Source organism: Theobroma cacao, chromosome 5 (genome assembly GCF_053813885.1).
Source record: "Theobroma cacao isolate CCN51 chromosome 5, ASM5381388v1, whole genome shotgun sequence".
NCBI classification, from domain to species: domain Eukaryota; kingdom Viridiplantae; phylum Streptophyta; class Magnoliopsida; order Malvales; family Malvaceae; genus Theobroma; species Theobroma cacao.
This window is the reverse complement of record NC_142643.1, coordinates 301,036-328,101: the sequence shown is the minus strand read 5'-3', so window position 1 is coordinate 328,101 and position 27,066 is coordinate 301,036. Positions and strand designations below refer to the sequence as shown.

Sequence of the window (27,066 nt, the reverse complement as noted above, 5' to 3'; positions counted from 1 at the left end):
TTTTGTTATCTGTTCATTGATCCTTGGGGGCCTGCCTGAATACTTCGAACCTCTAATTGCCAGAAGTACCATCTCATTAATTCATATTCATCGGAATCACTGCTAGACAATTCGTATTCAAAAGGAAATGTTTGAACAAATCTGGATACCAGAAGAAATTGGAGAACAATAAGGATTTGGGCCAAGTTCAGAAGATAGGAAAAGCAAAATCCTTCCCAGAAATCATTAGCAAGAAGAAAAAAAAGAGAGGTTAAAACAGAGATTGATTAGCCTCTTCTCCATTCTAGGACCACCCTGACCAGAAAGCACTCAGTTAAGGACAGAAACAATTCATTTCCATTTGTTTAGCTTTCATTAATCAGATTAATTACCATTAGCTTAGGATTTACGTTCTCCCACTCCATAATTATAGCCACAAGGATCTGCTTGAAACCCCCACTCGCTTCTCTTTCTTTTCGTTTTTTCTACCTATTGGGCTGTTTTGCCTGGAAAAGGAGAAAAAAATCCTGTCTTTGAGTGAGAACAAAAGAACTGCTGGAGCCCGAAATTCGAGCTTTGAAGAAAAGGGGTCCCACAAAGACGAGAAAGATGAGGGGAGAAAAAAGCTGGTTCCACGGGACCCAGTGGAAGACCAACTAAATCCCGTGCCCCCCTCCCCTGAATTCCTCAATAATTATCACCATCTATGCAAGCCACCGCTTTAGGCCTTTAGCCTTTCTCTCTCTGTTATCCGTACCTGCCACTTCACTCACTCACTCAGCGACTTAACTCGGCTCAGCTCAGCCCAGTTCAGCGCGTGAGCATCACTCTCTACACTCCAAAAGGATTTCAAAATTGGGCTGCTTTTTGCTCTGTTTTTAAGCGGCTAGCTTTTGTAAGTTGAAAAACCAAAATCGCGGCTCCTTGTCAAGGTGTTTTGATTTTTCTTTTTCGGGGGTGGTGAGAAGTTTCTCTCTCTCTCTCTCTGTAAAAAAGCTTGTTTCTTTTCTCTAGTCTCCTTTGTCTCTTGTAACCCTCTTCTAGTTTGGTCCTTGGTGTGTGCAACAGTGCATTAGTCACTCTCTCTCTGCCTGAAACGCACAGAGACATCCCCAAAATTAGTGCTCTTCTTCTCCTGATCCTCAACACCTTCTTCGTTAAACTTGTAGCTATACTACTTCCTTATATATCAGACAAATCCTTGTAAAAGTCCTGCAATTTTTACAGAGATTCCATCCAGGTCTCACACGTAACTTCCCCATTCAATGGAGAAATCACCCTCACCCATCCCCATTCCTGAGAAAACCCCTCCACAGGACCTGCCAGAGGCGTCTCCAAAGCCTTACAAGAAAAGCTTTGTTACTACACTAATGGAAGCCGCAACACTCCGCTCTCCTTCTTTCAAGGAAGACACCTACTTTATCTCCCAGTTGAAGTCTTCTGAGAAGAAGGCGTTGCAAGAGCTGAAGGATAAGCTCATGGCTTCTTATGGCCCTGACGGGGAATGCGCCATGTGGGGAATCCCTCTTCTTGGTGGAGATGAAAAGGCTGATGTCATTTTGTTGAAGTTCTTGCGAGCTAGGGACTTCAGGGTCTCGGATTCGCTTCACATGCTCGAAAAGTGTCTTGCTTGGCGGAAAGAGTTCTCCGCAGACAATGTTGCGGAGGAGGACTTAGGTTTCAAGGAGCTTGAAGGAGTGGTCGCTTATATGCATGGCTATGATAGGGAAGGGCACCCTGTTTGCTACAATGCTTATGGGGTTTTTAGAGACAAAGATATGTATGAGAGAATTTTTGGTGACGAAGAGAAGCTGAAGAAGTTTCTGAGATGGAGAGTTCAAGTTCTGGAAAGAGGAATAAATCTTCTGCATTTCAAGCCTGGTGGGATCAACTCTATTATTCAGGTGACTGATCTCAAAGACATGCCCAAAAGAGAGCTTAGGGTTGCTTCAAATCAGATCCTCTCTCTCTTTCAAGATAACTACCCTGAAATGGTGGCTCGAAAGGTAATCAATTCTTAAATGAATGGTTGTCTCTTCTCTTCAAACTTTATTGACGTTGCTTTAACTCTCTGTTATATCTTTTGGCTGCCTTTTGGGTTTAGATTTTCATCAATGTCCCATGGTACTTCAGTTTGCTGTACTCAATGTTCAGTCCATTTCTAACTCAGCGAACTAAGAGCAAGTTCGTGATCTCCAGAGAAGGAAATGCAGCAGAGTCGCTATACAAGTGAGTCTTGTTGGCTACATATAGCTCTTTACATTCTTTGCTAGTACTTTTTAGTCCCCTGTATTTTCCTCTGTTATAAATGCTGCAGCTTCACTTTTTGAGTAACATGATGTAGAATCTTCTTTGGTTTATTCTAAGTCTAGTATATTTCCTTGTTTTTCCATCAGTTTAAAGTTTTGAAATTACCTTTTATTTCCTCCTCTACTCTCTTTGGTTTTCACTTTTTTTTTGTCCAGTTTCTCCATTTTTGTTTCTTTTCATAGGGCTGTTCCAATTTACCATAAAATAATTCCTATTCTAGCTCTTCTAAAATATGAGTACTTTTTTTTGGTTAGATTTATAAGGCCTGAAGATGTTCCAGTACAGTATGGTGGATTGAGTCGACTCAACGATTTGCAGAACGGTCCACCTAAACCAGCCTCCGAGTTCACTGTCAAGGGAGGAGAGAAAGTGAACATTCAAATTGAAGGGATTGAGGTCAATTTCCGTTTGCCCTTTATTAATTTTGATTTCCTCGGTCCATTTCATATGCAAATTTGTGATTAAAGAAAGACTTTCATAATCTCTTTTAAGAGTCTAAAACTTAGTGATGGTAACTAGGGTTAGTTGGTACTTAATCTTGTCGGTGATTCAGGCTGGTGCAACCATAACGTGGGACCTTGTAGTGGGGGGCTGGGACTTGGAATACAGTGCAGAGTTCGTGCCCAATGCGGAGGGTAGCTACACCATTGCAGTGGAAAAGCCAAGGAAATTGAGCCCATCAGAAGAGGCCATTCACAACTTCTTCACATCAAGGGAAGCTGGCAAAATGGTACTTTCTGTGGATAATTCTGCTTCCAGGCGAAAAAAGGTTGCTGCTTATCGTTATATTGTGCGCAAATCAGCCCTGGTGTAGCTTTTCAATAAGGGAGTTTGTAAGAGTATTTGCCTTAATTTTTGTTTTATTTTGATCCTTTTTTCCTTCTTTCCCTTTTAGGGGTTTAATCAGTGATTGTGAACTTTCTTTCCCTCAAGTCTACTTTTGATAGTACTAAATTGCTAATGTGATGTATAAATATGGAGTTGTTATTGTCATTTTATGGCTTAATGTATACTTAATAGAAGAAGAAGCAGTTTAACTTTCGCTTAAAAAGAATCCTTACCTGTTCTTCACAGCAGAAAAAGAAAAAGACATCATCCGCTCTCATAAAAGAAGGGGGGTCTGGAGACTTGAGAGAAAGCTTTCTGCTTTGTCTGGTAGCCTGTTGATCCTTGGAAAAAGGGTTTTTGCTAACAGCTCGCTGAGTTCAATCCATATAGTGAAGAGAGATTTCTTTGCTTTGTGTCTGAAAGGGATTTTGCTTGTGGTCACAATCTTCTGTTGCTTTCCTGTGGACTCTTTTTGTGTTCTGATGTTTGGGGCTGCTTAGGTTTGGATCTGTCAAAGGACTCAACCAAAACAAAGTTTTACTGTGTAGGTAGAGACTGGACTTTGGGGACTGGGGGCCTTTGCCTAGGAGTGAGTTGGAAGGATGTGAAATGTTGGTGATGAGATGACAATTCAGGTAAAGAGTGTGTGAGTGGTCACGGGTGGTCTGAGCTCAAACGTGCACATAATGTTGAAAGAGAAGAGAGCGTATGGGTAATCTGATGGTCTGGTGGAGTGATGATGACTGTGTCCTCTGTTTCATTAGGTACGGGTCTTTTCTTTGTTTATCTCCCTCTCTTACTTAACATCCACGCAATCCATCTTCAGAACCTAGAGACAGATGAAGAATTTGTAAATACCGCTAGGAATAGGATATATTTTTGGGGTCACAGTAGCTGCAAGACAGCAAGGGTATTTGTGCAGTTTTATGAAGTTATGGTGTCGATATTTAGCATCTGAGACGAGGAATGGAAGGCTCTAAGCTTGCAGTCTGCGGGGCAAACAGGCAAGAGAGAACCCCATATTCACTGCTTTCAAATTTCAAGAGGTTCGTACCTCCCAAGTGGACAATGAGTGGCAGGGCAAATACAGCTTTCGTATCGTACGTCATCTTTTTTCAAAAATAAGGCTATGGTTTTTCCCTCCCGACATTTTTTAAAATTTAAGTCAAACAAAATCCACCGAGTGCTTGTGCCTAAATCTTGCCAAGTTGCAATGCGCTTACCTACTTCCTTGAACAGCTTCCAGGAAGACTTGGTACAAGTTCTTGTAACTTAGAGGCCAAAATACCAAGAGATGATTCTATGGTTTTCTTCCCCCTCAAAAATTCATTAGTATGTTCACATACGAAAACAATGGTGTTAATCTTTTCTGAGAATAAATCATTAACTTGCACATGTTGGGGCCATAGACCATGACAGACCGAATGTCGATTAGGTTCATGTCCAAAGATGCGTTTGGGCTTTTACTGAGGAAGCTGAAGTCTGTTGAGACTTCTTTCTAGTCCAATTTATCAACCCAGCACAATCCCACTTCTGGGGGAAGCTACAATGAAAATTTAACAAGTGCAATGCTAACAGTTCCGGACGTGTTATACCTAACTGATCCACAAATTGGACACGCGAGCTTTTAATCAGTTCCGGACGTGTTTGACATGCATGGACCCATGTAAGCCGAAATGCCCCCCTTTCTATTTCTTTTTTGTGCATATGTAAAGAGAGGGTGGTGTCTTTACTGCTAAAAAACTGCAAGTAGCAGAAGCAAAAGAAAATGTCTCAGGCAACTTTTACACAAGAGGGTCAAAAGACACAGTCCTTCGGGCTGTTGTATGGCCACACCATCCCTGCTGTTGGGTTGGGCACTAGGAGATCTGGTTCTCAGGCTGAGAACTCTGTCTTCACTGCAATTGTTGAGGTAATGCTTCTCTTTGTTCTTTGTATCAAGTTTCAGTACTTATCAAACTGCAGTTTCATGATTTCGAGCTAGCTAGGTCCAAACCTTGAACATTGACACAAATATGCCTTTTTAAGGAGTTTTATCCCTTGCTATTTCTGATCGATTCACTGTTACATCAAGCTTGTTATTATGTATATGTTCTTAATGTCAGCTTGATAGATACTAATTCTCATGAAATCTTTAATCGTGGCTTCAGGCTGTTTATAGACACATAGATACAGCTTGGGAGTATGGAGTTCAAGAAGATGTCTCTCTCTTTTTTGAAGAGTCATTTTGCACATTATTAAGTATCCCAACAAGCAAATCTCTTTAAAATTTTCTTTCTTCTCTCAGGTTGGTCGTGCGACCAAGGCAGCAATACACGCAGGACTTGAGAGAAGGAATCTTTTCATTGCATCCAAGTTATGGTAATATTTTTGTTTGACTGCTATGCTTTAAGTACACTCTTAGGGACAGTATGTTTTCAGGTCCAAGTCCGAGGATGGATGCTTCAAAAATTTTCAGCTGTTGGTATTCGTATTTCTAGATACTAATTGTTTTGATGTTGTAAAAGATTGATGGGTTACTAGGCAGCTGTGCTCTAGTTGGGGTATTTCTTCTGATAGGATCCTTAGAGGCTAACAAATGCAAAGTACTTTCTTTCCCTGCTCTATTCTGGTGGATTTTAGCTGTTAATATTCTTTGTTGCTGGCTTGCTGCTGGGCTGTCAAAGTGTTTGTCTGCTTTTGATTTCTTTTACTAGAGAGATTTGGTGGTAAAATATAGGTGCACAGACTTGTGCCCTGAAAGGGTTCAACCTGCCTTGAAGAATACCCTTCAAGAACTCCAACTCGAATATCTTGATCTTTACCTGGTAATTTAGATCATCTCTTGCCGTTTTTATTTTCCATTCTTGCGACAAAATTAGTAGCTCTTGCTATATGTTGAAATACAGGAACATAAAGGATGTTCCTTTGTTGCAGATACACTGTCCATTCCGCCTTAGAGATGAGCCAGCAGGCCTCCCAAGGCTGGGGATATACAGGATTTCGGCATGGAAGTGGTTTGGAGAGAAATGGAAAAGCTTGTCAAGGAAAACCTTGTTAGAGACATTGGTTTTTGCTATTTTACTTTGAAGAAGTTGAATAAGCTGCTGGGCTTTGCTGAAATTATGCCTTCTGTGTGCCAGGTAGATTATATCCTGCTAGCAACCTACTATATAAAAGAAAAACTCATAAGGACCATCATTTTTGTGGTGATTTTGGGCTCAGATGGAAATGCATCCAGGATGGAGAAATGACAAGATGCTGGAGGCTTGCAGGAAGAACGGCATCCATGTCACTGTAAGATTAAAATAGTTGGCCTCTGCCTATTTGATATTAGGACGGTCAATTTATGATCTGAGTTAAATTCCAGGCATACTCACCACTTGGTTCATCGGCAGGAGGTAGAGATCTTATCCATGATCAGACGGTTGAAAGAATAGCAAACAAGCTGACCAAGACCACTGGTCAGGTGCTGGTAAAATGGGCCCTCCAGAGGGGCACTAGTGTCATCCCCAAATCAAGCAATCCTGACAGAATCAAGGAAAACATTAAGGTCTTTGGATGGCAACTGCCAGAAGAGGACTTCCAAGCTCTTTGCAACATCCCAGATGAGGTATACTTATCAATTTAAATCAGACTTAACAGTTTCTCTGGTTTCTACTTTGTTTTTCGTTTTTGTTGCATAACAAAAAAGGAAAAATAGAGACTTCTTTGTAACTAGAACAAGATGTACACCTAATGGGGTTGTGGGTGCAGAGACGAGTTCTAAATGGAGCAGAATTGTTTGTGAACAAGGATGTTGGGCCCTTTAGGAGCGTGGCTGATCTATGGGATTATGAAGATTAATCCTCGTTAAAGAGGCAGAAATTTATCTTCTGCTATTGATCCCTGAGGATGCAGTGTTCTGAGTAGCTATGGTAGTCTTGTTGCCCAGATGTTTAGTAATGCTGTTTGGCATATGTGTTTGAGCCTTTACAATAAAACCTTAGCTAGCAACTTAGAATCTCATGCTATGGTGACAGTTAAAAATCTGCAATTTTAGTTGGTAACATTTCAAGCTTTTGTCACTTATATCTTGATCTTAAATCCAGAACAATGTTGGTCCATGTATACTTTTTTAGAAACTATTCTACCAGACAAAATAGTTTGCAGTTCATGTTGCTTGAGAAAATTAACCCAAAAATCATGTCTCTTCAATTTTTTCTACTGGCCCAAGATATATATACCTTGCATTGCCTTCTTAGACTTTCAATCAGCTTTGCTGCATGCGGACATGATCAAGCCCTACAAAGGGCGGCTGCCGGTGCATGGGAAGCGAATCTCAAATTTTGGTTACACTTCGTGTGGCCCATTAATAGATCTTTGATGATCTACTTTGATTGTGTCTAAGGGGAGCAGATGACTCTCGATGTAAACGAACGTCCTCTCCTTGACTGGTAATCTCTAGGATGATCCTTGACTCTAAGATATGTTGTTGTAACACCAAGATTGAAACCTTCCCTCTGAAATCCTTGGAGACCAACAAATCCCCCATCAATCCCAACTCTGGGTACTCGTTCCACTCCGATCATCCAAGCAGGAGTGGCGACTCTGTCCGCCTTCCTACCAATATCAAATCAAATTCATTCTCCATTGAATGAATGAGATTACACGTTTCTGCACTGTCCGCCAAGATCTCCTCTTTGTACGCAGCTTTCTCTCTCGTCACATTTGTTTTCTTGAAAGTATGGATAGTTACACTATCTAGCCGTTTCTCCTCGGTGTTATCAGCAATCTCCAACAAAGCAGTGAGTCTTATTACGGTCACGTTGACGTGTGGATGATTTGCCATGCGTGTTGCACATGACACTGCTTCACGATCATCAGGTCCTCCAATGAAGAGCACACTGACGCGATAAAGGCACCAGCATCCTTGAACCGACCTTGGGCCTCCTTGACTGCCTCGATCAACAAGAATTCCAACAGAGCAAGGGGCATTAACAATTACCTTGAGATTAACATTGCGAAATTCTGGTGATTCTGTCGCTATGCCACCGCTGTTCCATTTTATATGGATTGGGATGATTATAAGACACGGCTTCTTTTCAATTGACAACAAGCAAATATCATTGTGCAGGGTTGTACGAGGAGAAATTGCAGTGAAGGCTTGGAAGGTTACAACTTACAAGTGACTCATTATTTCGTTCAAAGATTCTGAAGGCATTGATGATACTTTCAGTTGGCTTGTAAAGAGAGTGACGAGGTTTGACGTGCGGATGATGACGACGTGGAAGCGAACGATGATAACGTGTTTCCCAAGATTGGTGAACAGCCGCAGGTGAAACTCCAGCAGCGAGCTCAATGAGGTGAAGAAGATTGACGCACATCTGACTCTCTCTTGTAGGATTGGAGGCCTCCAGGAGGTTGATGATGCTGGGGACATATTCTTGGTTGTGAACGCTGGCCAGGATTCGAAACTCAACCATCATTGGAGAAGTATTGGATGGTTTGACTCTCATGATCAATTTACCTTCGAAAAGGATCATAAAGTGCTTTCACTACGTATGAGCTAAATCCTGCCATTACTATGCTTGACGTGATCATAACACCGAAACATCGGTAATCGATTAGCTGCAGTCAAAGCACAAAATAATGCCATTAAGAAAGCTTTTTCCTACATGTATTTGAAGAGATTCTTGGAAAAATTTTCATACCTCTAGTTGAAAACTTCGGCGATAAAATTGGACATCCGTGATTCCTATTGAGCTCAATATGAGGCCAAGAATGATTGCATCTTTGAGGACAAAATCACAGTAGAAGACAGAAACCAAGGTGATTCCAAGAAATTTGGCTGAGAAACCAAACGGTACTAGAAACTGAAGTGCAAAGTAAGCCCTTGCATTTATGCTATGCAATTCCGTGGATAGACCATAAGAAAGAAAGAAGAACGGTAATATCGCGAAGGTAACAAAGGATTCGACCTCGTCCACGAGGGTAGCCGCTAAAGCTGATCTATCTGGTAATACCAAGCCCAGCAATGTAGGTCCAACGAAGGCGTGTACGCCAATGAACTCACCAGCAAATGCACATCCCAGCACCAGTAGGAGGATGATACCCAGAATGGATTCTTTGATACGTTCTCCTTCTGGGGTCTGTTTGCTCATCCGAATCAGTGGTAACGGAGAGGAAAAAGAATGACTACTACAAGGCTGATTATAGAGAATAATCCCCCAAGCCCGCCATTAACAGTGCGGCTTTTCGCCTTAGTAGCATTAACAGTCAATGCAGCATAAGATATAGTCCCACTAATCATAGACGCAAACAGGGCTACGCGACCAAGCTCAGAGTGAAGGAGGTTAAGGTCGTTGAGGAAGCAAGCAATGCTATGAAACGTGGATGCAGCAACCAGAAACGAGAGATTTATCAGCATTTGTTTCAATTCGTGGTCTATGTCGAGATATTGTTTAAGATAGCCAGAGGCAAGAATGGCTGATAACAATGGAATCATGAAAGCTGAGACACCTATCTTCCATTCTCCTTTTTCGTGTACGTTTTACCAGGCTTATGTCCGTCTTTACTCCCAAAATGAACACGAAAAATATGCATCCGATAGAGGCAATATATTGAGCATATACAGGCTCTTAAATGGAAGCCTTATCATCAGGAAATTTGTGTTATGTCCAAGACCAGAGGGGCCTCCCATGATGCCACCCAGCGATCAAATTATGGGCCTATCCATTATATTTCTTTCTTTCTTTCTTTCTAACTTTGCTTTCAGTAAATAGATTTGTCTTACCATGATCTGACTGACTATGCTAGCTCGGACAAAAGGCTTGAGAAGAAACTTGCAGGTAGTAGTGAGAGAGGAAGCTAAGGCAAGCTGTAATAGAAAAACAGGGTTTATGCTTGTTTCCCTCAGGGTAATGCAGACCGTTGGCACATTCTTTCTCGGCAACCCAAATGTATAGGCATGAGTTGCGCTGATGGGTGTGGTCAATGTTAACACTTCCGATGGAAGTAGAACTTTGTTATTTTCTCATTAATTAGTTAATGAACGTATTTATACAAGAGTTGGGTTGGGATCGGCTAACCATTTCTAAAGGGATTGGCTAATCCTTTTCTAAAGAATTTCTTATCATATCAAGATATATACATATCAATTGAGGAGATAAGGGGAGAGGATTAAGGAGATATGGGAAAGGATACGGGATTGTGATTGTTATCTTCATTACTTTTGGTGGTAGTTCAACTCCTTTGTCTTCGTCGTGGACAAGAGGAATAATCGGCCACTTGCACGTTTTTCCTTTTTCCTGAAATTTGACCAAATGACTAGGATCTTTTGATAAATATGTGGCCTTAGATCTCGGAATTGTGTTTCTTGGCTGAACAAGAAACATTGGAATTTTGTTTCTTGTCTCGATGACATCCTTGGTTTGAAACAATCAGGGCGTACTAAACCTCGAACTAAAGCAAGAGAGAGGTTTAGAACATGGTTATAACAGTCAATCATTGGGATTTCAACGAAGCCCAGTATTTCAGCTACTTAGTACTTTTGTTCACACTAGCTGACTTGCAATGAACTAATATCCATCCGATGATAAGCATTGTGACTATGTTTATGGGGTTCAGTTCCTTCTTCTCATTTTCATTTGTAATGTTCTCCATATTGCTTGCTACTTACTTTGTCGTAACAAATTCATAAAAGGAACCCAGAACTGCATTCTGAGCATCTATGTTCTTTTTCATTTCTCCTAATGTATTAATAGGGAGTAGAATAATGTTCTCGTCTGTGTTGGATAGCGGAAGCAGAAAGACATTGGAAAAGGCTAATAATAAGAGGGAAGAAAAATAATAGGGGGGAAGGTGTGAGATGTTGTATTTCTATTTATCTAAACATGCTTGGATATGGTATATATTTTGGGCTCTTAACCATTTCCTCTATCACTGAAAGCCTGCTACTGATGCCATGCTCTCAAAATCTGAAGAAACTAGCAAGTCTCCAATCGCTCCCAGCTCTGCCATCTCAGTGCATTCTGATAGGAATATAAGCATTAGGGACTCCTCATCGTGTCTCCTTTCAACTAGAATGAGATCAAAATCTTTGTCGATAGACTTTAGAACCTGTGCGGTATTAGCTGCCTCTGTCACAGTTTCCTCCATGTACTCGACTCGTTTGTTGGCGGTGGAGCTGATCCTACATATTTTGTTGATATAAGTCGTCGATGAGGGGGTCAGTTCATATTTTGTTCAAGTCCATCCAAAAGGGTGCTTAATTGGGTGCAACAGCCTCTCTGGAAAACGTACAACACCAGGGTAAGCTCAGGTCTATCCCCTGTCCTCGAAATATTGCAGAGAGTGAAGCTGGTTGGAAGTTGTTTTACGTTTGGAGAATTTGGTCAATGACTAGCTTTTCAGAGATGGAGAACTCCAATGATTCCCAGTTCTAATTTTATTGAAGAAAGAAAAATCATAATCCGGGCCTTGATCAATGCTACGACCCATGGGACAACTTGTGCACAAGGTTTTTACAAATCTCCAAAATCCATTGAAATCATGTACAAGATCACTGGGAAAAAGTGCTAGAGTTGCATCAAATTTTTATCAAATTCTGACTATTTATAAATGGAAGTCGAAGAGAATAGGCATATACTATTTCCCCTCCCTCCAAAATGAGGACTTCTATCACACTGAGTATACTTTTAACTTGTAAAATTCTCAATGCCTCCAATACCAGGAAAACCTCATTGTCAAGTTTGGAAAATCGTTAGAGATTACCATTTGGCTTCGGTTCCTCCAAAATCCTGAACTAATTTCCTCCGACTCTGACTGCCAAGCCGAGAACGCTTCATGTAAGTATTTACTCTATTTTAATTTATCAAGGGCCTTCGGGTCCATAGTAATACTGCAATTTATTACGGTCTCGCCTTCATCAGTTTTCTTGTCTTTAGAAATGCTAGAATCTGTAACGTCTAGATGGCTTCCTGTGTGCTGCCTCATGTCAGAAAAGGATCTTGATACGAATGGTCGTTTTTTCAGGAATAAGCATACGACCGCACAATCATCGACCTTGGAACCTGGATACTTGGTTCTCCATGTTTGAACAGCATAATATACCAGAAGTTTAGCTGCTATGGATCGTTTCTTTACCGAAGCAACTATTCTTATGACCTCATTGTTGGTTAGCACATCCCACACCTGCAAAATTTGATGTCATAAGCTTACAGCCGAAGTTCGGATAAGCTAGACGCCCAGCACAGGGCTAAATTCATAACTGAATTCTGTTTTTGGGGTTTGGAGGGAGGGGATAATCAGATTTATTGAACCAACGGTAGTATAAAGCTTTTCCGTACAATCTTATGCTTGCTAGAAGGATACTTTCCTCAGAACAATACTGTCATTTTCAGCCATTAAGTTACTGCTCATAATATCTTATGCTTGTTTATACCTGAAGATTCATTTAAGCATCAAACAATACTAACAAAAAGTTCAAGATTTCTATAACAGACATATACATGTCAAAATTTGCTTTCTTACCCCATCAGTTGCTAGCACTACAAATTCGTCTTTGCTTGTGAGCCTTCTATAAGAAACTTGAGGGATTGAGCTGAGACCATGATCCTTCAGGCAGAAATCCCCAAAAGCCCTTGCCATGGCTAGACCAGGGTAATCTTGATTGGGCATCCACACTCTTTGTACATTTGGTTCTTCGTCCATTGCAAAGACCCTGCCACCGTACCTTTGGATTCTTTCAGCTTCACCTAAAATACAAACACACACAAAGAGAGGGAGACAGAAACTTAATATCAATTAGATAGTATGGTTTGATAGGCTACGTGAATATCAGAAAAAATACTCACTTGGTATGCTAGGTTTCAAATCAACTGTGAGTTGGACGGGAACAAGTTGGTTTGTGTCGTCTCTAGTGCAAAGAACGGCACGAGAATCCCCCAAGTTTGAAACTATTAAGTGTTCAGCCTGAAATCAAAAAAAGAAGAAACCATGAATAATATTTTAATCTACTAGCAGTATCTTCTATCTACCAAAAAGAGCTGCGAGCTGCATTTGACAGTATACCTGCTTAACAATAATTACAGCTGTCGTACCACTGCAGTAACTATCAAGAGACTCTTCCAACATAAGATCTTCATCCACTTCTCCGAAAGCTTGAATCAAACTTGCCTCCCAAGAAGATAAGATCTCATTGTGATTGCTGTCTTCCTTGTCACTGTCTTTGTTAACACCAGTGCTATCATCTTTACCATGATTTTGTCCAACGGCAACAGCATCAACATTTTCTTGGCAGGCATCAGGTTGTGATGCTCTGATGACTGAAGAGAGCTTGGGGGGTAAGGTGTCACATATATAGCGCGCAATCCTGTGACCTGATGCACCATGACCGTCAAACACACCGCAGAAGAACACATTCTTCTCACCCATAAAGTTCTGGATCAAGTTTGAATGTCTTAGTTCCATGCATTGAATAATTAACCAATTATTTTTGAGTTAAAACCCAGATAAATATCAGAAATGAAACATGTGTATATTTAGTTGATTCAGAAAGAATTTGTATGCATGCCCTGGCCTAGAAGTATGAGACTAATTCGTTTACAAACACAAGCTGATAACTTAAGCTCCCACCAGAAATAGATCTTCCTCCATTTACCCCATTGACAATCTGGTATACAGATTCTTCTTTAGTCCTCAGTCTTTGAGAGCTGATAAGAGTCATTTATTAGGTAAACCCATCATGATTCACCAGATAATTTGATTTTGTCAGAAATGTTGGTCTTGGTTGGAACAAGGTATTTTGCACCAACTATCATATGAGATTACCAACTAAATTTCTGAACAATCAATATTTAACGAAATGTCAAATATTGATGATCAATTGAATTCATGCTCTAGACGACAAGAGCAAACAGAAAGAATCTAAAACAGGGAGAAATCGTCAAGCAAACAAGATAAAGACAATCAAGAAATTTTCTCACAATCTGTCAATCTCAGACGAAGGTCATGCATCACTTTCAGAAAGGTCGTCTGTAAAACAGGGCATGCATGTAAAAGAAAAAGAAAGAAGAAAAGGAGACGATCACCACCCAATTTCTAACGTTACAACGGAAATTCTCACGTCAACAAAAAATTAGAATATCTAACGCAGATTGCAAAAGCAGAAGAAAACCATATATGACCCCCATAAATCATATTCGTTAGATAAAATTTTTTTGATTAGGCATTGACCAACCACGATTTGAAGGACCTTTTAGGGGTTAATGCAAACAAAAAGCGAAAAGAAGGCAGTTGGAATATTGATTGGAAACTCACCTCCCAAACGGTCATGGCGTCCTGATTGACCCCTTTTTTCCCCTGTCGGGTGTACATAGATGTGTAGGAAGAGGATCCCTGGAATCTCACGATGGCCCCATCGCGTCGAATAGTGGTATCACCGTCCTCGTGGGCGACCCTGTCTTCTATCTCCTCCAAATCATGTTCGTGAGGGCGGCAACCGTTGTACTTGATTTGTGTACTGCAGCAGGCACCCATGTTGGGTTCAAAGTATCAAAGGAGAAGGACGAGAAGGCAGCACCGAGGCACCCGCACCGAAAGGCTATGGATGCCGCGGATATTTTCCGGCAAAAAGCAAGCCCCAAAATGGAGGAGATATGGTGTTGGAGGCGACCCCGGAGGCTCAAAATTTAAATGCATGGAGAGCCAGAGGAGAACTCAAGGCCATCATTTTACTTTTATTACTATATAAAAAGGCTTGATAAAATTAAAAAAAAAAAAAAACAGCTTTTTCTTATTTAAGAGGGACACAGAGACTGTGAGAGGGGTGAACCAGTCATGGCTTACGGGAGGACATGCCTTTGGTTTATCTACTATAAAGCAATTAACCACATTTTGGACTTTTAAGAATAAAAAACGGCACGCTCCTCGTATCTGTCTTGTTTTTCAGTTTCATCTCTGTTCTCCACGTCGTGACTCTTCCATGCAGAGCTCTTTTCGCTCAACATATCCTTAATGACTAACTTACCCTCCATCTCCATTCTTTATCTTTTCTGTTTCTTTTACCACTTAAATTAAATGTTCTTAAGTTAAAATAGCAAACCTTGATGGGTTTCTTTGAATGTTTTTATTTGTACCCAAGTAATAAAAGACAAAATAAACATAGTTGTACCCTGTTTTGTTTTTGAGTTTGTCGTTCTTTGTTCAAAGCTTGGAATATCAGCTTTTGGCCATTTGCTACATGAATGCTCTGCAGTGCCAGAGGTTTGATTAGTGTTTTTACATAGAAATTTGTTACTTAGGAATGGACCATTCAGGCTTGCTAGTTGCCACTTTCCGCCACTGCTTCCAAGCTCCAACAGGGGTTTCTCCGAATTCTCTCTTAGAGTAAGCAATGTGAGTGGCATTTTAAAAGGGGATGACGGTTGAAAGGCACAACGAGAAGTCAAAGAAATGATGTACCACAGCCACAGCAATGGGCGAATTTAGAAAATTTTTTGAATGGTGTAATGGTATTTAGAAATTTATTTTCTCGATTTAAGATCTGCTGTAAGAATATTTAGATCAAATTCAACACGATTTTACTTAAAAGAATATTGTTGAGCATCATCGGTAATAAAATTTTATTGTTATATGATATTTGAGTCTTGTGAAATAGTTTTTTTTTCTTTTTAAATATCTTTCTATAGCTTACTTATATGAAATTATAAAACTTGTTAAAAATTACTATTCATTAGCATAAATTAAAATATTAGAATTAAAATAAAATATAAATTTACATAGCAAATTATCAGATTCAGTAACTAACAATATGATAATTTTCTATTTATTCATTAAAACTAAATATAAGCATCTACAAATCATTTAAAGTTAAATACAAAAATTAAATAATCATATAATATATCTACAAAATAAATCACAAAAAGAAAGATTCACAATTTCAAGATATTATTAGAGATGTAATACTATTTTCTATTAATTAGATTATAGTTATAAACTCAAATTGTCAAATTAATTAAAAAAATTTTTAGGTATGAAAAAAATTTATTTTATCTTTCCTTATAGCATTTAAATATTAATATATAAATTATTTTTTGATAAATCACTTTTACTTGGAGTCTTTGATCCCATTTCCTATAAAATTGTAAAATAAATAATAAATTCATTAATATATCGACTATCATAAATCTTAAATAAATTATATAAAAATTAAAATATTTTAGAAAGTGAATAATGTTACGTGACACCTTCCCACATAGGTCCGGCCGTGACCACAATCCATGTGCTATAATAAGGACTTTCACAAAAGCAAGATACCAAGCATCTCCTCGACACACCAAGTCCAAAGACTAATGATGAACAGATGGGCTTAAGCCATAACCACACCTTCAAGGCACCTACCCTATCATAAATCCAGAATATGAAACAGAGTTGGCCACGAAAAGAAATGCTCTGCTTTTTAATTTGATAGTTGATTCCCACCAAAGGCTACTTTCTTTTTTAGGATAAAACCAAATGAAGCAGCAAGTAATCTGCTACAAGAACAAAAGAATGGTTCAACTCCATTTAACCCAACCATTTCCCACCGATGCTTAATTTTGCTGCATATTGGCTACAACATGCAGATTACTTGGAATAAGTAGTACACTAGCGTGATTTCCTGTCATTAAAATGCAAAAATGGAAGCAAACTTTGCAAAGCATTCAAAGTTAAGAAGACTTTAAAGGATAATCAAAGGCCTTGAATTGATGAAAGGGGGTGAGCTCACAAAGGTATTCGAGCAATTTCCATTAAATTGATCTTCTACCACCTCTAAACTATTTGTGCTACTCATGGCTATGCTTCAACCTACATGTAATGTAAGAAGAAAGGGTTTCATGCAGAATCTGCATATGATAGTTGTCAGTCAAGCTGTATGAGAAATGAATGATTAAAAACGGTCAATCTTCTAGATGAACATTTTCCAATGCCCAAAACTTTTAATGCAACTCAATCTCTAGATGCCGGTAGTCAGAAATCACCTGCCAGCTTCTACACGTAATAAAATAAAACCATACACATGCAAAAAATCACCTGCAGGCCTAAATGAAGATCAATGAAACAAGCAGCTACAAGATAAATTTTGATTTGCAGCTGCATCTCTTACAATGAAAGGAACCTGAACAAGAATTGTACCAACACAAAAAAGGAACCTGAAAATGATGAAAAAGAAAAAACCTATGGTCTCTAAGGGGGAGGAAGAAAAAAAAAAAAACAACATTACAGAACATGCAGAGTTAGCACTTGGTACCAGTCACCACCACTGATGAACAAGAACTCCACTTTTTCTAAGGGAAGTAAATAGTTCCAAGCATTGGCCGTAATTTTTCTCATATTTTGTACTCCTCTGACCAGGGCAACATCTCTGCCACCTATTATAATGGCATTCAAGGAAAATCTCATCAATCAGACAAATTGCCCCCGTTTCAAACAACCTCGGAATCAAGTCGAATTCAGTTCCTTCAACATCCATCTTCATCACCACAAAATCCCTCTCTGTAACAGTGTTCTTCAACCACTCTGCAAAATCAAACCCCTGAATCTCATCCACCTCACCAGTAAATTCACCTTGCCTCGATTTCACGGGTTGAATTCTGCCCATCCCTCTGCCTTTATCCTTAAGCTCGTTCACTTCTTCCTGGCCAGGATCGCCATTAATCTCAAAAGACAGTGACTCATTCCTGACCCACGCCGCATAAGGCAACAATGTAACTCTCTTCTTCTTCAATTCATATTGTTTATGAAAATGTTTGTCAGCCTCAATAGCATAGACATGAAAGGTTTTGTTCTGTTTGGGGTATTGTTTCCTGAACCAGCTTCCAATACTAGAACCATAACTCCTAGCCCCAACATCAACATAAACATACCTGTTCTTGAAACTTATATCAACCATTGATGGCAAATACTTTATGTTGTTTATATTCCTTTTCAAGGTAATCCACGGCTTTAAGGGCTCCTCCTCAATCAGCGGCTCTGCCTTCTGGACTAATTCCCGTTTGTGCCCCGGAACGGAGCACTTATTATAAGAATTACCATCGGGCATCTTTCTGTCCCCATGGTGAAGAATTTCAAACTCTTTCTTCAACACAATTTCTCTAATATAAGGCATTGATGAATCGAAACCATCAATCTCATGCATTTTGACTAACTTGCAAGAATTGAACAAATCAAGAAATGAATTGAAACTATAAGTATCATTAGCTTGGATGTGAACTAACGCAAACCCTTCCGGTTTCAGCGTACGAGCGATCTCTGATGCAAATTCTGACGGTCGAGCCGATACATCGAGGCGGGCCCCGCCGGAGAATATGAAGTCAAAAGTATTATCATTAAAAGGAATCAGATGCCCCTCCCCTTTAATTACCAAAGGCTTGGCCGCTTTCTTAAAAATCCCAACGGAGTCCTCGACGCCAATCTCTTTCAAGGCGAAAACGTCCTGTCCGGAGGGAGTCTCTACGCAGAGAGACTTGGAGTGGGGCGTGAGGTATCCCTCAGAGATCAGATCTTGAAAAATCGAAGAATAGAAATGAACGGCTTTGATCCATTCTTTGCTGGTGTAGAGATCGCGGCGAGGATTAGATCGGGGAACAGCGTCGTTTCCGATGACAGCGGAGACTCCCGCCCCGGAACCCGGTATGACAAAGTTGAGATTCTGGGGCAAGGAGAAGAAGCAGAAGTCGCCGATATTGCAGGATTCGCCGGTGATCGTGACCACGTAAGCGAATCGGACGACTATGACGATAACACCGAACAAAAGCGCCCGCGCAAGAATATTCCTCAAAAGGCTCGGCTTCCCTGAGGTAGGTTCCATGGCAGCAGTAACTATACACAAAACAGAAACTCAAAAAAGCTTGGTTTTTTTTCTTCTTTTTACTGTTGAATTGTATCTTTCGTAGTAAAATTTTGATAAAAGGGAAAAAAATTTATATCACAAAAAAAGGGCAAATCTGTAGAAGACGGAAGGAGAGGGAGGCGGCATTAACGAGAGCAGAAGCGAGCGGAGGTGTGGTTGGCGCCGACGAGAGCTCTGGAAAGAGAAGGACTGGAAGGAATTGGGAAATAGAAATGGAAAGGATGGGCAAAAGAGGAATGCATCTTTCAATACGGATAGCTCTAGCTTGCTTATGGAGTGAGAGAGTGGGAGGGGGCGGCCATTGCTTTGCTGCTGCTGCTGTTGCTCCTCCTGGGGTTTTTAGTTTTACTCAGGGGAAGAAGACGGAGAGAGAGAGAGAGAGAGAAAGAATGGATATTTGGGGGTTTCGCTTTCCTCCTTATTGAGAAAAAGGGAACTTGGGGATTTTCCAAGAAGGAGATAAAATTGGGGATTTTGGGGATGGAGACTAGCGCCGCGTGGTGACCGGCTCTAGCCGGTTTCCACGCGGATAAGATAGAATTCAGCTGCGTTCAAATCTGGGAAGTCAGGTGCCCTTTCCGTTTCAATTGCTATCGCATTTCTCCTTTATTTCCAAATTTGCCATTCCAACTTGCTTTTCTTTTACGTTCGGAACTCAACGAAAACACACACACACTTGATAGATCATTAATTTTCCCTATTAAAAATAAATAAAATATTTATATTGGCTTGTATAAATTTTATATATTATCAATATATTAAATATTGTGATCTCATTAACAATAAATTATTTTTATATATTTATAAAACAATACTTTATAATTAAATGATAATGTGTAAATATTATACAAAAATTGTGTATAAATCTCATTAATAAAAATATAAATAGGACGTTTACTTAATCCACTAAAAAAAATTATTAATCTCACCTAAGTATTTAACTTCAGATGGAAAAGTACTTGTGCTGCTCCCAATATTGCAATGGGAACAATTGTTTTGTTGGTGTCCAAATTCCAACCAAACCCAAACCTTAATTTTAAAAAAATTGTTGATGGATTTTTATCTTTCTAAAATTGTGAACGAAAAGGATTTTGTTAATCTTTATTATCACACTAGATTTTTTTTGAAATAATCTTAATTATAATAATGTCTTTTTTCTTCATAAATTAATAATTTATGATTAATTAAAGTAAGTAAGCATTTAATTTGATTAAACAAAGTATAAGAAAACAGGTTCCATACTGCAACTGTAAATAATGGGTTGACCAATGAATATAGTTTTCTACAACAGATTCTATGAATAAAATTTTCAGCTCTATGCTTCTCACTGACTAGTTAAATAACCTATAAATAAATTTTTAAAAAATTTAAGTGTTAACAGTTTCTTGCAACTTGGGTATTCTTCAATTAAGGTGGGAAGTATTTTATTGTAACTATTTCTTTTTCGGGAGCGATGAAGAATGTTATATGAAATACTTCATATTTATAAAATAGGTTTTATATTTAATATCGTGTATATATAGAGAGAGAGATATTTTGAATTTCGTGAGTGTTAACATAATAATACTAATAATTGTACAAATTATAAATTAAATTATTCTTGATGTTTAAATGCTTTAATTTGATTTCAACTAATAAAAATATTAATGAGTATCTCGTAATTGGATATTTGTATTACTTGATTCGACTAAATAAAATTAAAATATTTTAAAATTTAGTTTAGATAACATTAAGACAATAAAACTTTTAATTATAATAAAATTTAAGTTATTATAGGGCGTGCATGCTCTGAGAGTAGCTAGAGTATCTAAATAATTATTGCACAAAAGGAAAGGAACAAGAAGAAAAGGAAAGCCTCTAGGGAACATTATAAGCGGGTGGGCGAGCCACCCTAAGCCAAAGGGACCATTGTAATCAGAGGCAGTGGGCGCGCGCAGTGGGCGCCGCGCTAGCCGTTGTTATACTTTTGGCTGTAATTCTGAATCGTGAAATACAGTAGTCATAAACTCGGATTTCCCCCGTGACCCACTGAACCCTTCTGAGTTACTCGCTTCGTCAAAAGTGTCCTTACACATTACTCGGCAGTTGGCCCGTTGCGCCCTTTTGGTTTAGTTGGCAGTTACCACCTGCCATAGCTGCTGCCAGCCGGGCAGCTTATCTGTAATTAAAAATTTACAAGAATGAAAATTCCTAACAAAACTTTACTTGGATAAGACGAGTTTACGATGGCGGGAGTTGGGTTTAGTGGCTGGTAATCTGAGAACAGGCCACGTGGAGGAGTGGGCTTCGAGCTGTGGAAGGTTGAACAGAAGAGCCAGGAGGTGGACCCCAGGGACACGGAAGAAAGCGGCAGAGAATAAAACAAGTGAGGTCCACAGGACCACATGCAGTTACTAGCAGCCGGACTCAACGGCCCTTAATTCACTGCGTTTGTTCCTTTCTTACACCCCTCCCTAACCCACGCCAAAGCCTTTTGTCGTTGATCCCGTGAGACCAATTCCATGATTTTTCACGTGATCTCCGTTAGTAAAAAGCTGATGGTTTGGGATTCTACCCTTCTACTGCACCTTACAATGTCGTTTTACCCAAAGGACATGCAGTAAAAGATTAATAGTAACTTATCTCAAAAAAAAAAAAAACTACAAATATTATAATAATAATAATAATATTATTATTATCTATACTGTTATTAAAAGTTGTTTCGAGGAATTGAGAGCAATGAGTGTTGACAAGTGTCCTAATTGAAATTGATTTCAAACTTTAGGTTGATTTCAAACTTTTTGAATTTATGTTCTTTAAGATTTAAACTCTCACTGCTCTTGAGTTATCTTTGTATTTTTGGATTTTACTTCACTTTAAGTTGGTCAGACCTGGCAGCATTGTGCGGGCCTTTCCCTAGTATATTTAATTTTAGGGACCATAAAATCATTTAGCCTCTTCAGTTATGGTGTCTAACATGTCTATGCCTAGTGTTAGCCAAAAAGCTCACATGCGTGGTGTTGGATGGAAAAACTAACTCATTGAAAAGATAATTAAGAACCAAATAGTGATCTATAGATGAACCTTGATTGTAGGTATAGTGTCACATCCAAGGAAAGAAGAAATTGTATGTGCAAAGATTGGATTTGCATTACCATTCGCCAATCAAACTGGATGGGAAGCTTACGACATAGATTTTGGCCGTTTTTCGAACTCGAAACTTCTGTAACAAAATGACATGAATGAAAAGGAGGTTTGTCGCTGTTATCCAGATGGATCGTACAGCTAAGGGCCTGCTTAAGGCTAGAATTGATTGGATCCCAGTAGAGAAATGGCCCCGGGCCTTGTAATTGTCCTGTCGGATGCTTGACCAAAATTATAAGGAGGGACCCAGGCTCACCTAAATGAGCCAGCCTGCCTTTGACAGGTCAGAAAAGAATCTGTTCGTGGCTGTTTCCAGACACGAGAGGGAAACTGTTAAACATAAATAAAAACCAAAGGACTTTTTCTTATTATAATCTGGTTTCAAGCACAACATTGGAAGTTCCAGCAGGCACCAAGCCAGGGCTGTTAGCTTTCCACGCAGGGGATGCACAGATTTACTAGCTATTCCCTGTCTTTTAAGTTTGGATCTCCCAGGGCTGGGCCACTTATTTTATTCGGTGTTTGGGTCCGTAAGGCCAGGCCTTATTCGGATTGGGATTCTGATAACCATGCACGTGAGAAAGAGGAATTGAGTATTGGTTCAGTGGCTAATTATTGCCCATTGCCAATTTGATAAAAAAAAAAAAGCTTCAAGTTTTATATTCATTTAACATGAATTAAACTTGTATTGCATGGATGTTTATATACTTTTTTCATAAAAAATAATTAGTTCATTTTTATTAAATAGAAAAACCAAGTCAAGAAACTCGTAGTTCAACAAATGCCTCAGTGATATACAAAAGCAAAACGTGCATGGTTTATAAAATGAATTCGGAATGTATAAAATTTGCCTTAACATCAAATATAAATTTTATTATAATTAAATGAATTGGAGAGTGTTCAATTACGTATTAACTGAATCCGATGCCAACTTCAAGGCGTATGTAATGGGGAAATTTATATATATATATATTAAATCATATTATAAATTATAATATTATTATTTTATTAAAATTAAATAAATTTAATTATTTTTATATAAAATAAATTAAATAAATATAAAAAGACAAAAAATAGTGTTTTGATAGTTACCATAGGTTGCATCGACATGCTGAGGTTGGTGCATAGGAAATTTATTTAAAAAGATTATTTGCGTTGTTCTTTAAAAACTGAAAAAACGGTTTTGGTGGCATCGACAAGCTCATCTTCCAAACTTCCATTGGTTTCTCCTTCTGGCATAACAGGTCGGACGAACCCTTTCTCCCCGTGTCATAGTATATAAGAAATCCTGTAACTCGTGTCAAAATGTCGGAACATAATAGTCGGACTTAAAAAGACAGTGCATGTCTGAGTTCTCACTTAAACTCTAACCACATTTCTCTCTTCTTCTTTCATCTCTCTATCGTCGTTCTGTTTCGGTACCAGTGGGTGACTCAAATCTTAAGGTTTCTAAATTCGATTCCCCAATGTCGAACCCCGATGAACCTACCAAGAATAATCACGAGGTATCGCCGGCGCCGCCCACGGCTACAGACGTGGAGAATCCTACACAGGGAGTGGAGTCCGGTGTCTCGGCGATTACAAGCCGATGGAGAAGGGAGGATTTGTTGAAGCGAGGATCCCTGGTCGCTAGGGGACTGGCATTGTTGTTCTCTTTTCTTTCTTTCACAATCATGGCTAGTAACAAGCACGGTGATGAGGAAGATGGGGAAGATTTCAACAAGTATCAAGAATACCGGTAACTGTAAATCCAATCATGTGATATTGAAACGAAACAAGGATTGTTCAAAGATTGGAAATTAGAGTTCCATTTGATCTTGTGGTTGCTAAATTTTGCAGGTATTTGTTGGCCATTGCAATTTTGTCGTTTTTGTACACAGGAGGACAAGTGGGGAGACACGTCATCTGGACTGGGAAACAGATATTTGAACGACGTGTCTGTGCAATGGTGGACTTTTTGGGTGACCAGGTTGGTTCTTCCGGAACTTTCGTCAACTTTTTTCCAATAAAAAAATTCTGTTTGGTCGCTATGAATCAATGGGAAAAAAACTTTCTCTTTGATAGAATTTTTAGAAAGTTTGTGTACATTCTTGGTCAATCATAAGGAAGAAACAGAGGAGTCTAGAAAAGTCTCCGTACGGCACGACATGACAATTAGGATTTGATTTGCCTTTTCAAGCCTCCTGTCCATTGGAGCGCTGCTGACAGCTGAAACCAATCTGTCACGTGTCCTTAAAAGTTACAGGTACAGTATCAGTCAACATGGCACGTCTGCTTTGACAAGTTGCAATCTTTAACCCAAAGTACCGATGCCTTTGCGGCTTTGCCAACTGAGCAAGCAGCGAATATCCAGCAATGGGGTGGAATATTTGTTGCACAAGCTTGAATTCTGGTGTAAGTGCAATATATTAAAAAGTACGATTGGAACAAGGGTTTTGAAATATTTTAAGTTGCAGGTGATGGCCTACCTGTTGATATCATCAGCATCTGCAGCGATTCCAGTTACAAACCAGATGAGAGAGGGGCTGGACAACATTTTCACTGACTCCTCAGCTGCGGCTATTAGCATGTCTTTCCTGGCGTTTCTATCACTGGCACTGTCAGCCATGGTTTCAGGCCATAAACTTTCAACCCAATCTTACATCTAATTTATAGCTTTTTACCTTTTTTTCTTTTTGTAATCTTCTTCCACTTCCTCCGGTAAGTGATTCTTCGGGTGTTTATCATCCATTTGTCCTGTATTTGACTCTTACAATCTGCTACAAAGTTTTAAGTGAGGCATTGTTTATCAGGCCTCAAAACAAGTGAACGAATGCACTCATTCTGTGTATCTGTTTCGAAATCTGCAGATCCCAAGTAACTACGTAGATATACAATCAAAATAAGCAAAGCTAATTGATAAACATTCTACCTTGTTGATGTCCAACTAACTTGGCTTTTTTAAGAAAACAAACATTCCCTCAACTATTGAATTGAACCCAATGCCAATGACCGTTTGCAGAACAGATTTAATATGTTCCACTTGCAGTGGAAACTTCCTTTGATATGTACTTGCTTCTCGAGAATGACCAAACATAATTTAAGATAAATAGACAGTTTCGAGTTGTTAGAACAGAAAAAGAAGAGTATATCCTCAAACTTCAATTGGTTCTGGCATAACAGGTTGGAGGAATCCTTTCTCGCCACGTCATAGTATGTAAGAAATCTTGCTACACGTGTCAGAATGTCGAAACATAAGGGTCGTACTTGAAAGACTTCCCTTGAAAGACACGACAAGGCTGAGTTGTCAGTTGCGGGAAACAACGTTTCTCAATCCCCAGTTTCGTTTCTGTTCCGCGAAAAGTCTCCACATTTCTCTGTTCTTCTTTGGCCTTTCTTGTTCATTTTGTTTTCTGGTAGCAGAGATTCGAAGCCTCAGATTTCTAAATTCGATTCCCACATGTCGAATCCCGATGAACCAACCAAGAACAATCACGCGGGGTCGCCGGTTCCCGCGGAAACACCCACTGCCGACGTGGAGAATCCGACACCGGCAGCGGGATTCGGTGTCTCGGCGATTACTAGGCGATGGAAAAGGGAGGATTTGTTGAAGAGAGGATCCCTGGTGGCTAGAGGATTGGCTTTGCTGTTCTCTTTGCTTTCTTTCATAATCATGGCTAGCAACAAGCACGGTGATAGGAAAAATTTCGACAACTATGAGGAATACAGGTTATTGAAAATCCAATCATATCAATCGAAACAAAGCATGCACTTTTTCCAAAGATTCCAAATTAGAGTTTAATTTGATTTTGGGGTTGTTACCTTTTTGCAGGTATTTGTTGGCAATTGCAATTCTATCGACTTTGTACACAGGAGTACAAGCGTTGAGACACGTACATGAGATCTCGACAGGGAAACAGATATTTGAGCGACGTATCTCTGCCATGGTGGACTTTCTGGGTGATCAGGTTGGTTTTCCCAGAACTTTCATCAACTTTATTTTAATAATAAAAAATTGTGTTTGGTTGCCAAGAATCAACGGGAAAAAACTAGATTTGTTTCAATAGAACTTTTAGAAAGGTTGTGTACATTAGACTTGGTCAAAGCAGCGATTATGGTGCTCAAATCTGGGATGAAAGAATAAGATTAACCATGAGGAAGAAACAGAGGAGTCTAGAAAAGACTCTGTACGGCATGACATGGAACCTAGAATTGATTGTTACCTTTCGAAAGCCTCCTTCTTTCAATCTGGCACGTGTTCTTAAATGTTACAAGTACGGTATCAGTCAACATGGCACGTCTGATTTGAAAAGTTCCAACTAAGCAAGAGGGAAAATTTTCCATTGCACAAGCTTTAATTCTGTGTAATTGTATATACCCAAAAATTAAAAAAGTATGATTGGAAAAAGGGTTTTTAATTGCAGGTGGTGGCATACCTGTTGATATCCTCAGCATCTGCGGCAATTCCAATGACAAACAGGATGAGAGAAGGGCAGGACAACATTTTCACAGACTCCTCAGCTTCGGCTATCAGCATGTCTGTCTTTGCGTTTCTATCACTGGCACTGTCAGCCATGGTTTCAGGCTATAATCTTTCAACCCAATCTTACATCTGATTATGGCTTTTAGCTTCTTCTTTTCATAATCTTTTCCCACATTCTCCCTTGAGTGATTCTTTGTGTATTTATCATTCATTTGTCATTTATGTCATATGTCACGTGTAAATTCTGTGCGTGTTTACCTCTATGTATGGTTTGATTGATTCAAAGTCAGTAGTGAAAATGCCTTTCTTCCTGTTGCTTAAAGTTCTTCTAAGCAATGATTGTGGATTGAAATGTGCAAGATCATATAGAAAAATTAACTTGACTCTTGGAAGCTAGAGCATGGCGGTCAATAGAAAATCTTCTACATCATACTGAGCAAACAGTGGAGTTGCAAAACAGGGTAAAAAGGGAAGATTTGCATGGCAATCAATTAGAGGGGAAGAGGGAAAG

At 39.3% G+C, this 27,066-nt stretch overlaps 7 protein-coding genes across 7 annotated transcripts; 4 read left to right on the top strand and 3 right to left on the bottom strand.

Annotated features, from left to right (window-relative positions):
* Positions 1-884: 884 nt before the first annotated feature.
* LOC18597447 (SEC14 cytosolic factor family protein / phosphoglyceride transfer family protein) lies at positions 885-3,282 on the top strand. The gene is made up of 4 exons (XM_007026493.3): positions 885-1,985; positions 2,084-2,208; positions 2,544-2,685; positions 2,843-3,282. Exons 1-4 carry the CDS (start codon positions 1,245-1,247, stop codon positions 3,101-3,103), a joined length of 1,269 nt encoding a protein of 422 aa, XP_007026555.1. The 5' UTR covers positions 885-1,244; the 3' UTR covers positions 3,104-3,282.
* A 1,519-nt stretch (positions 3,283-4,801) lies between these two features.
* Positions 4,802-7,092, top strand: LOC18597445 (aldose reductase-like). Its single transcript, XM_018120721.2, is given in 8 exon segments — positions 4,802-5,029; positions 5,405-5,478; positions 5,837-5,924; positions 6,034-6,058; positions 6,061-6,239; positions 6,322-6,393; positions 6,467-6,709; positions 6,853-7,092. Coding segments are annotated over 8 exon segments (915 nt in total). The 5' UTR covers positions 4,802-4,885; the 3' UTR covers positions 6,943-7,092.
* A 355-nt stretch (positions 7,093-7,447) lies between these two features.
* On the bottom strand, positions 7,448-9,583 carry LOC18597444 (cation/H(+) antiporter 15-like). The gene is made up of 6 exons (XM_088806313.1): positions 9,323-9,583; positions 8,790-9,227; positions 8,691-8,706; positions 8,309-8,605; positions 7,682-8,256; positions 7,448-7,648 (listed from the first exon to the last, which is right to left on the bottom strand). The coding sequence occupies exons 1-6, from the start codon at positions 9,581-9,583 to the stop codon at positions 7,448-7,450; spliced, it is 1,788 nt and encodes a 595-aa protein (XP_088662439.1).
* A 1,433-nt stretch (positions 9,584-11,016) lies between these two features.
* On the bottom strand, positions 11,017-14,750 carry LOC18597443 (putative protein phosphatase 2C 65). Its single transcript, XM_018120794.2, is given in 7 exon segments — positions 11,017-11,269; positions 11,851-11,942; positions 11,944-12,270; positions 12,610-12,833; positions 12,933-13,050; positions 13,150-13,518; positions 14,398-14,750. Coding segments are annotated over 7 exon segments (1,602 nt in total). The 5' UTR covers positions 14,617-14,750.
* A 2,424-nt stretch (positions 14,751-17,174) lies between these two features.
* Positions 17,175-19,374, bottom strand: LOC18597442 (methyltransferase). Its single transcript, XM_007026488.3, has one exon. The coding sequence runs from the start codon at positions 18,926-18,928 to the stop codon at positions 17,372-17,374; it is 1,557 nt and encodes a 518-aa protein (XP_007026550.3). The 5' UTR covers positions 18,929-19,374; the 3' UTR covers positions 17,175-17,371.
* Positions 19,375-23,559: 4,185 nt separating this feature from the next.
* Positions 23,560-24,742, top strand: LOC18597441 (CASP-like protein 4B1). The gene is made up of 3 exons (XM_007026487.3): positions 23,560-23,831; positions 23,933-24,062; positions 24,550-24,742. The coding sequence occupies exons 1-3, from the start codon at positions 23,560-23,562 to the stop codon at positions 24,739-24,741; spliced, it is 594 nt and encodes a 197-aa protein (XP_007026549.3). The 3' UTR covers position 24,742.
* A 323-nt stretch (positions 24,743-25,065) lies between these two features.
* LOC18597440 (CASP-like protein 4B1) lies at positions 25,066-26,877 on the top strand. Its single transcript, XM_007026486.3, has 3 exons — positions 25,066-25,801; positions 25,905-26,040; positions 26,497-26,877. Exons 1-3 carry the CDS (start codon positions 25,533-25,535, stop codon positions 26,686-26,688), a joined length of 597 nt encoding a protein of 198 aa, XP_007026548.1. The 5' UTR covers positions 25,066-25,532; the 3' UTR covers positions 26,689-26,877.
* Positions 26,878-27,066: the final 189 nt, after the last annotated feature.

Excerpts from the sequence above, each read along its gene's own strand:
- LOC18597447 (XM_007026493.3), top strand. The coding sequence starts at position 1,245 with ATGGAGAAATCACCCTCACCCATCCCCATTCCTGAGAAAACCCCTCCA. Across the intron at positions 1,986-2,083 it reads CTGAAATGGTGGCTCGAAAG|ATTTTCATCAATGTCCCATG; the intron begins GTAATCAATTCT and ends TTTTGGGTTTAG. Across the intron at positions 2,686-2,842 it reads TTCAAATTGAAGGGATTGAG|GCTGGTGCAACCATAACGTG; the intron begins GTCAATTTCCGT and ends TCGGTGATTCAG.
- LOC18597444 (XM_088806313.1), bottom strand. The coding sequence starts at position 9,583 with ATGATTCCATTGTTATCAGCCATTCTTGCCTCTGGCTATCTTAAACAA. Across the intron at positions 8,257-8,308 it reads TCTTTACAAGCCAACTGAAA|TTGTAACCTTCCAAGCCTTC; the intron begins GTATCATCAATG and ends GTCACTTGTAAG. Across the intron at positions 7,649-7,681 it reads TAGGAAGGCGGACAGAGTCG|TACCCAGAGTTGGGATTGAT; the intron begins CCACTCCTGCTT and ends GAGTGGAACGAG.
- LOC18597442 (XM_007026488.3), bottom strand. The coding sequence starts at position 18,928 with ATGGAACCTACCTCAGGGAAGCCGAGCCTTTTGAGGAATATTCTTGCG.
- LOC18597441 (XM_007026487.3), top strand. The coding sequence starts at position 23,560 with ATGTCGAACCCCGATGAACCTACCAAGAATAATCACGAGGTATCGCCG. Across the intron at positions 23,832-23,932 it reads AACAAGTATCAAGAATACCG|GTATTTGTTGGCCATTGCAA; the intron begins GTAACTGTAAAT and ends TAAATTTTGCAG. Across the intron at positions 24,063-24,549 it reads TGGACTTTTTGGGTGACCAG|GTGATGGCCTACCTGTTGAT; the intron begins GTTGGTTCTTCC and ends TTTAAGTTGCAG.
- LOC18597440 (XM_007026486.3), top strand. The coding sequence starts at position 25,533 with ATGTCGAATCCCGATGAACCAACCAAGAACAATCACGCGGGGTCGCCG. Across the intron at positions 25,802-25,904 it reads GACAACTATGAGGAATACAG|GTATTTGTTGGCAATTGCAA; the intron begins GTTATTGAAAAT and ends ACCTTTTTGCAG. Across the intron at positions 26,041-26,496 it reads TGGACTTTCTGGGTGATCAG|GTGGTGGCATACCTGTTGAT; the intron begins GTTGGTTTTCCC and ends TTTTAATTGCAG.